We start from the raw sequence: 9,267 nt of genomic DNA on the forward strand, positions 1-9,267 counted from the left end.
GAGACTCCTTCCACTATCCCAGCTTGCTCCAACATGGTCTTGGACACTTCCAGGGACGGGGATTCCACACCCTCTGATCCAAGGATGGAAGTTTTACCTCAGTCTCTTCCACACTTTTCCTCAGGAGCTCTTCCAAAGCACTGATTTCCTCTGAATTTCGGCTCTGCAGCTGCTCAAATTTCTCCTCTGCCTCTTTCAGTTGTTCTTTCAGCACCTGATGCTCCTTTTCCACACGCAGAATATCTCCCTGGAAAGAAATCAGGTGACAAAACCCAACCTAAATGACACATTTTCTCACTTTTATCTCCTGGCACAGACAGAAACCTGCCATTAACACCACTCTGAACCGTCTACATGCCCAAATGGAGTGTTTTTGTCAAGCCTCAGGATTTCTGGAAGGGAAATACAATCTCCCTAAAATACAGAACAAAGCTCAAACCCCTCCCTGTTGTGGGCCTGTGTGAAGTTTCCATGAAGAACATCACAGAATACAGAAAGAGGCCAAACCACACACCACCAAACCACCCAAAATACAGAAATACCTCTTAAAATATGCCATTTTCAGAGAACTTTATCTTCTCACTACTAAATTTTTTTTGGGCATTCCTTTAACCTTCTTCATGAGAAATACAAAGATGTAACTTACTTGTTGATTTTCAAATGGATGGAAAGGCAAAGTGTTGGTTTCCCTATCAGCTACTTCCTGATTGACCTAAAATACAGGAAATTATGAGTAAATTAAAAAGCTTTCCAGTTTACAGATGCAACTACAAGGCCAGCTCTGGTTTGGAGCTCTTGTAGCTCACCTACAGCTTTACAAACCCAACTGATTTACTGAGCAGGTCTAAAACAATGCAGAAAAACGTTGTGAAAGTGTTTCTGGAAGGGACTTTACCTGTAAAGAAAGCACTTGTCTGTCTGCCCTTTCCCTAATTTCACAAGCATTTATACTGAGAGTCTTCAAACACAGATGTGCCCTAAATGTCTGAAAACTTCATATTTGCAAGAAGTGTCTGACAGCTCCCTGAGAAGCTGCTTTGTGAGTCCTAAACTCAAGATCTGCCACAGAAGTGCCTCTGCTTAGAAGGGACTCCAGGACCCTGTTTTGCTCCACCACTGAAAGACCTTAATGAAAGAACTGAAGTTCATGATGTCCCTGTTCTAACAGGCTGTTAAAAACCATGGTCAGATAAGCTTAAAATCATGGAATTGTTTAGGCTGGAAAAGAGCTTTAAGATCATCAAGTCCAACTGTTAACTCAGCACTGCCAAGGCCACCACTGACCCCTGTCCCCAAGTGCCACATCCACACAGCTTTGAATCCCTCAGGGATGGGGACTCCACCATGTCCCTGGGCAGCCCCTGCCAATGCTTGACAAGCTTTTCTGTGGAGAAATTCCTCCTGATGTCCAACCTGAGCCTCCCCTGGCACAGTTGGAGGCCGTTCCCTCTCCTCCTGTCCCTTGTTCCCTGGCAGCAGAGCCCGACCCCCCCCGGCTCCCCCCTCCTGTCAGGGGGTTGCAGAGCCAGAAGGTCCCCCCTGAGCCTCCTTTTCTCCAGGCTGAGCCCCCCCAGCTCCCTCAGCCTCTCCTCACAGCACTTGTGCTCCAGTCCCTTCCCCAGCCTCGTTGCTCTCCTCTGGACCTGTTCCAGCCCCTCCATGTCCTTCCTGAGCTGAGGGCCCAGAACTGGACACAGCACTCCAGGGGTGGCCTCACCAGCGCTGAGTCCAGGGCAGGAATCACTTCCCTGGCCCTGTTGGCCACCCTGTTCCTGAGCCAGGCCAGGATCCATTGGCCTTCTTGTCCCCCTGGGCACACTCTGGCTCCTGTTCAGCTCCCTGTCCATCCCCACTCCCAGCTCCCTTCCTGCCTGGCTGCTCTCCAGCCCCTCTGTCCCAGCCTGTAGCACTGCAGGGGGTTGTTGTGTTATGATCCATCACAGACTGGGGTTGGAAGGGACCTTTATCATCCCATTCCACCCCCTGCATGGGTAGAGACTCCTTCCACTATCCCAGCTTGCTCCAACATGGTCTTGGACACTTCCAGGGATCCAGGGGCAGCCACAGCTTCTCTGGGAATTCTATCCCAGCCCCTCCCCACCCTCACAGCCAGGAATTCCTTCCCAATATCCCATCTATCCCTGCCCTCTGGCAGTTTGAAGCCATTCCCCCTTGTCCTGTCCCTCCAGCCCTTGGCAAACAGTCTCTCTCCATCTTTTCCTGTAGCTCCTTCAGGCCCTGCAAGGCCACAATCAGGTCACTCCAAAGCTTCTCCTCTCCAGGCTGAACAATCCCAGCTCTCCCAGCCTTTCCTCCCAGCAGAGCTGCTCCAGCCCTGGGATCCTCCTGGTGGCCTAAAAAGCCCTCAAATAATTATCCCATTTTCATTTCTTACCTGAACAGCCACCATCCTTATATGGGGGTTGCTCTTCATTCCAGGTTTACTTTTGCTTCCTTTTTCCACCTTAATAACCTTTTTACCATTTTCAGCTTCATCTGAACTCCCTGGAGCAGCCAAATTCTCTTTATCCGAGTTCTCCAACTGGCCCCTGGGGTCTTCACACGTTTGGATTTCAGTTGGGATGAAATCATCAGGGATGTATTTTCTGACTGGAATTGCTGATTCCTGATTATCCTGAGGAGCTGCAGGATCAGCATAGATATAACCAGGCTGCCTGGCAACATGTGGCAGGACAGGCACTGGAGAAGGCACAGGCAATATCCTCCCATACTGGTAACCCCAGGAAGTCAGAGGCAAAAATATGGGACTTGTAGAATCCAGGTTTTTTAGTAAAACGTCTGCGAACGACGACTTGTTTTCCATGGAATCGATGCTCTGGCTTTGCAAGGAATTCCTGGATCTACAGGAAGCAGGGAAGGAAGAATAGGGCAAATATTGCAGAGTCTCATAACTTAAATCAGGTGATGGTGGAATATGGGGTTGAACAGGGTAGGACTGGGGCTTGAATTCCTCAGCATCTGGGTTTAACCGGAGGTTTTTCTGGGAATGACTCCCTTGCACATTCCCATCTGTATAATTTTCATTCCTGTTTGTATTTCCCTCAAAGAAGACCGAGTGCTTCTTTAAGCAAATCAGATTATCCACCATAATGAAACGAAGGGATTTCAGAAGGAAAGGTTCCAGGCCACCCTGATCCTCCACGACCTTTCGAGTTTCTTCAGGGAAATTTTCATATTCCCCAACTAGTAATTTATTATTAATTTCCAGAGGGCCATGCTCGTCCAAGATTTGAGTGAAATACCTGGAAAAAAAATTTAAAAAATTGTTATTTTTAATCCAAGTTTTTTAAAATTTCATTCTAAACTTGTATTTCAGTGTATTAGTCCATCCCTTTATGGACACACCTACATACACCAGACCCCCCAAATTATGGACTTAATGCAATAAATGATAAGAATTAGGAAGTAAAATTAAACCCTCGAATTTGCTGAGTACAGAAATTCATACTTACTCATATAAACTCTCAGAGATTGGATCTGGATTATTATAACTGTTACTATTTGAAACTTCATAGAGAGCTTCAAATTCCTCCAGCTGCTCCTGGAGATACTCTGGGATTAAAAATGGTTCATTTGTAAAATCTGTGTATCTTAAAAAGAATAAAAGAGAGAAAGTTAACCCAGGCTTGGTGTTTTTAAGTGATTCTGGGCAGTAAAATAAAAAAAAAAAAAAAGAGATAAATGATGGTACTTACAAATTATCTTCTTCTATAAATATCTTCTCTTCTTCTCGTGGGGCTGTACTAACTCCACTGGATAATACTAAAATAGACTAATTGAAAACAGGCTGATTTGATTATTTTATGTCACAAAATTACAGGCAAAATGATCCCCTGTAAAGACCAGGAGTAACTTGTTTCCACCCCATTTTGTTCTGTAATTTCGTTAAGTTCTGATTATGAACTGCAAAAACTTCTTGGACAATGATTTGCCCCAGCAAGGAAGTTCTTAATTTAAAATTATTCATTTCTTCTTCAAAACTTCTTTTGGGAAAAGGAAATTGGGATATTCAGCCCAACAACATCCCTTTTTTTATTTTTTTTTTTCACCAATTTCATCCAAATTTAATCAAATTCCCTTTATGTTGGAGGCAACTTTACCACAGGCAAGTCTGAGTTACCCCACGTGGTTTAATGACACCTCTTATTCTCATGGTCAACATTACAAACATCTGAGTTGTCTCTGAATTTTTATTCTCTAATAAATTTGTATAATATAATATTTTATTATCTAATCGACCTGTCTAAATGCACCTAAGTCAGAAAAACAAAAACCAGGCTGATGAGAACAAGAAAAAATAAATAAATAAATAAATAAATAAATAAAATCTTAATTTTCCTCCTGGAATTCTAGTAAAGTTATAAAAAGGTGGGGGCACAGAGACTGTATGTGAAACTTTCAATAAAGCAAAATCCTCAATTAAGATGCAGGTAAAATATTATTCCCAGCAAAATCTACAAAATAACAAACAACTCAACAGTTCTCTGAGCATCAAGTGGAACAGCTGCATCCTCAGTCACTGATATGCCCATAAAAATGATCAGAAAAATCAGGTAAACACATAACTTCATGTATTTAATCAGGTGTGAGGACACAGCTTTTTAAAGTGTCCAAATCTGCCAAATAAAACAGGGCATAAAGTGTTAATTCCATGGTGCTGCCAATGCACACCTTCCCATATGGCAAACTGAGGATCACAACAGTAATTCAGAATTAAGAGCCAAAGGTATCCACAAATATTTTAACAAAACAAAACCAGTGTGAACTGAGTATTAACAGCACTTTTCTACTTCGGGAAAAATTACTTCAGTAATGAATTAATACCTAAATGCCTCGAGGTATTTAGGAAAGCAGCCTCTACACATGTGAATGCCAGAAATCCTATAAAAATCCAAATTTTTAAATGGGTTTTAATAGCAATTAGATAGTGTCTGCTTAGTAGCATCTCCTTTAGCAGCTAAAAAGTTACTCACCCTCGAGTCTTTCAAGTTCTTCTTCCTGTTTTTGTTTTTAACTTTGATATCATTAGTCTGAAACAGAAATAAATAAAAAAGAAAGTCACTGGGTTTTGTTTTTTTGGTTTTTTTTTTTAATTAGAATAAAATTCTGATGCATTTCCAAAAGCAGCAGGTAAATCTTTCAAGTTTCATATGAAAATTCTCATTCTGGTTTGCCCACCAAGATTTCAAAGGCGAAATTCTCCCTCTCCACTCCACCCCCAGGAGGAAAACACAAAAAAAAAAACCACCCCAGAGCTTTGAAAGGCTGCATCTATTTTATTCAGCATTTTCCTCTTTGAACACTTAAAATGTTGACTTTTAAAATCAGAAGCTTGTGTTATTTTATTCTTTCAGCCCCTTGCTCATTACTTAAGAGCCAAAATTGCATATTTAAAATCACCCCACACTGGTTTTGTGTGGGGAATAATGTTGCTTCAGTTTTCCAAGATACTCAAAGATGAAGGAATTAAAATGCTAATTAACTCTTTAACAGGACCTTAATTATAGATCAACATGACTCCACTCACTGCAATTACCAACAGCCTGTTTCAGGCCATAAATAACACTGGAACAAAAAACAGTTTCATTGTCATGGTTTTCGTTTCATTCTTGGAAAAGAAGCAGCAAAAAACCCCCCACATTTTATTAACATGGACATTAATTAACTCCAAAGTTTTCAGTGTCAAAAGTAAACCTTGGGTTTGTAGAGGTGAACTTATTTGCAGGAAATGGGAGTGTCTCAAACATGTAGTTAAATGAAATACATAATACACTTCTGCCAGTTGGAATGGATTTTAATGAAGACCCCCATCAAGAAGTCACTCAGAATGAATTAATTTTATGATTATAAAAAATAAATAATTTAAACATCAAATGATTGAAGAAAAGGGAGCTAAACCCACAGACTAAATCTCTAATCAAGTCTGAAGGATGGGGCTGTAAAAGTGCACATCCCTATTCACTTCAGCACTTGTTTAAAAGGCCAAACTCATCCCAAATATCAATTAAGTTCACTTACTGATATATTTTCATTTCCCTGCTTCTTTAATATAATGGTTGGGTCATCTGTTGAAAGGATAAAAGTCATACTGATTAATAGAAACAGTAATAATTTCTCTCTCATTTACAATCACAACTGTGAAATGACAGGAAATATCATCGTAATCCTTTATCAAACACCACCAAAGCACCTCCAAGATGCAGCTGCAGAATCTTCAGGCTTAAAAACTTAACAATAAATATTTATTTTTGGTTGGAAATCCGCCTGGTCCAGGTGGGACCCTTTGCCTACTCACCCATTTTATCAAAGAATTCATCTAAAGCTTGATGAAGGAACGGGAAATGTTCTCTGTGGTCCTCTAAAAGCCATATAAAACAACGGGTTTTCTCTAAGGGGGGTTTTAAGAAATAATCACAAATCTCTTGCTTTTCAGGAGTTGTCACATAATCAAATTTCCTGCCATACTTCTGGTTCCAGAGCGGGGCTAAAACAGAGAAGTCGAGCTCTTGCAATAATTGTTCATATTGATGGAGGAAGTTTTTTGTGGCTGTCAGACCTGAAAGAGATGGAAGAAAAAAACCCCCAATGTTTCATTCCAGCTGCAGAGTTTTGGTGCTTAAAACATGATATTCCTCTCCAAAGGGAAGCACTTGGCTCTGGAAATTAAATATCCAGTAGCTTGAAACACGTGAAAATGCAAACAAGAAAAATGATAAATGGGGTTTAGGTCAATTTTAATCAACACCAAATTATTATTTGTGTAACAAATCTATACAAATTCCTGAAAGAACACGGATGCAACAGAGCAGAATGAAGAAGACCCAAATCTCCTCCAAGGTTTTGGCATCTGATGCCTGGAAAAATCTTCCTCCAATCATAAATCCATCAGGAAACCACAGCAAGGCACCACATCAAGTTCCTCCCGAGTTCAGCACAGGCAGCTAAACTTCAATGACTAAAATCCCAGCAGGATTTACTTCCCAGAAACAGATCTCATTTATGCAAATATTCTCATTTAAGGCCATTCTGGTAATTTAAAGGCAACAAGAGAAACTAAACCTGCTCCATTTTCTCCTTCCCTCCTGGACAAAGCCCTGCCCACATCAGGTCGTACTTTCCTCTCCAGAAATCCTGGCTAAGGAGCAGGGGGAGGAAAAACAGGGAAGTTTGGCTTTTGCCACTTGAAATTAAGAAAGGAAGAGCGGAAAATAGAGAAGTTATGCTCTCCTCTGCCAGATTCTGCTGTTCCAGGAGCACAACCTACCCAAGTTATTCAGATGTTTCAGCCACTTGAGTAATTTGGGATCCACCCCTTCCAGCTCGCTCAGCACGTGGATGAACCCCCTGGTTTTGACCCGGTTTTTTTCCTGAATTAAGTGGCTGATGAGCTGCTCCATCACTTCCTTGGATGTGCTGCTGGTTTGGGAATATGAGGTGTAATCCTCCTGGCTGATGACAAACCAGGACAGTAATTCCTTTAATAACTTGGCAGCATCACCCACTGCTGTCTGGATCTGCTCGGAATTCCGACTGATGTGCTGCAGGACCCGGTCACCAGCATGGAAATCTTGGCCATAACCTACAGTGGCAATCAAAAAAAACCCTCAAAATAAACATTTCATGTCTCTACCACAATAAAAAAAACAATTTTTAAGTACAGGTGATTCAGACTCAGTGGTGTTATTAATTATATCCTTTATCACCACGCTGAAATTACAGAGTTTCAATAATTATATATATATGTTTTCCATATAAAATAGCTTTATGTTATGAATTTGATACAAAATCGGTTTAAATTTGGTTTACACAGAGAAATAAAACACCCTGACTGGATTTTTAGGGTGAACAGTCAAGTCACCTGCAGGTAACAGTGACCTGCAGTGGCTCCAAGGACCACGGAAAAGCCACAGAAGAAAAGACAACAAATACTTAAAAAAAAAAAAAAACAAAACCAAACAAACAGGAGGCAATTGGAGGTGATTTTAGAAACCCACAGGGAAGCAAAAAAATCTCTCCAAGTGCCAGGATATGCCACTGAGCAACAGAGGGGTCTAGAGAGCTCAGGGAATGGGTTGGATGGGATAAAAAAGCACCCTCGGAGTATTTAACGGGGAAAATCCTTCCAGGAAATGGAGTTAATTAGATGCCAAGTTCATAACACAGACAAAAAAAATGAATTTTTCCAACATCACCCCTTTCTCTTTGCCCTGACAAGCTGCAGGGGATGTTCACAGCTCTGAAACAGGGCAGTGCAGCCCAACAGCCCAGCAAAAGCTGGAGCATTAACTGCCCACAAACTTTTAAATTGAGGTATTTTATTTTACCCCAATCCACTGAAATGTACTTTTCAAGTCACTGCTGGTATTATTCTTTCTTTGAGAAGATCCTAGGGTTTTTTCCTCTTTTTTTTTTTTTTCCCCTCAACAGCATCCCAGTTTTTTGGGCATAAAGCTTCTCCTGAAATCCCTTTTAAGCAGGAATTTTAAACTTGGAATTGGAGCCTTTTGGCCCCTTTGGGCTGACTCTGCACGGAGCAGCCAAGGAAGAACACCAAAGGTTTTCCCACGAGGAATTTAACCCTGCACTGACACACCTGGAAATTAAAACCAGAACTGAACTAAAAGTAAATCCAAGGAAAAACACACGGGTCTTCCAGAGGAGGATCACGTCCAACATCAGCATCCACCACCTCCCTGGGCAGCCCCTGCTGCCGTTTCCAACCCTTCCCATGAGGAAATCAGGACAACAATCTGCCTCCTACCGCTGTTCTGACTGTGCTGGGACCCTTCATTCCCCTCCTGGCTCTCCTCTGCTTCCTTTCGAGCGGAATTTCGAGCCTCTTCTCGCGCGCGTTTTCTCCGCAGTTTTTTCTCTTGCTTCGTTTTTAACTTCCTGATACTGAAAAAAAAAAAGCCTGAGGTCAGCTGCCAAAGGAATCAGGCACATCTCAATTATCTTTCATAATGTTATTAGCTACAAGCTCCATTTCCCTGGAAATACTGGGCCGGAAAATACAAATATGACAAAGCTGGTTTTCGTTTACCAGTCAAGAGACCACAAAATTTCACAAAAGTTGCATAAAAATCAAGTATTAAAGTCCTCAATTCAACAATTTTTACTCCCAATAAAGATGTCTGAATTAGCATTAATTTCAGTATTATCCTTTTTTTTTCCTCAATTTCAGTATTATCCTTTTTTTTCCCCAATTTCAGTATTATCCTTTTTTTCCCCCAATTTCAGTATTAT

At 41.3% G+C, this 9,267-nt stretch overlaps 1 protein-coding gene across 1 annotated transcript in view; it reads right to left on the reverse strand.

The window, feature by feature from the left end:
* Positions 1-9,267, reverse strand: part of TTC3 (tetratricopeptide repeat domain 3) — a 50,490-nt gene that overhangs the window by 10,193 nt on the left and 31,030 nt on the right. The window contains exons 26-35 of the mRNA XM_017833096.1: positions 8,783-8,919; positions 7,286-7,600; positions 6,317-6,577; positions 6,040-6,086; positions 4,995-5,051; positions 3,717-3,793; positions 3,474-3,611; positions 2,396-3,263; positions 647-712; positions 98-247 (exon numbers count right to left, since the gene is read on the reverse strand). Coding sequence (XP_017688585.1) covers positions 98-247; positions 647-712; positions 2,396-3,263; positions 3,474-3,611; positions 3,717-3,793; positions 4,995-5,051; positions 6,040-6,086; positions 6,317-6,577; positions 7,286-7,600; positions 8,783-8,919 — 2,116 coding nt within the window. The remainder of the gene's footprint in view (positions 1-97; positions 248-646; positions 713-2,395; positions 3,264-3,473; positions 3,612-3,716; positions 3,794-4,994; positions 5,052-6,039; positions 6,087-6,316; positions 6,578-7,285; positions 7,601-8,782; positions 8,920-9,267) is intronic.

Source organism: Lepidothrix coronata, unplaced genomic scaffold (genome assembly GCF_001604755.1).
Source record: "Lepidothrix coronata isolate B3197 unplaced genomic scaffold, Lepidothrix_coronata-1.0 Scaffold211, whole genome shotgun sequence".
Taxonomy (NCBI): Eukaryota; Metazoa; Chordata; class Aves; order Passeriformes; family Pipridae; genus Lepidothrix; species Lepidothrix coronata.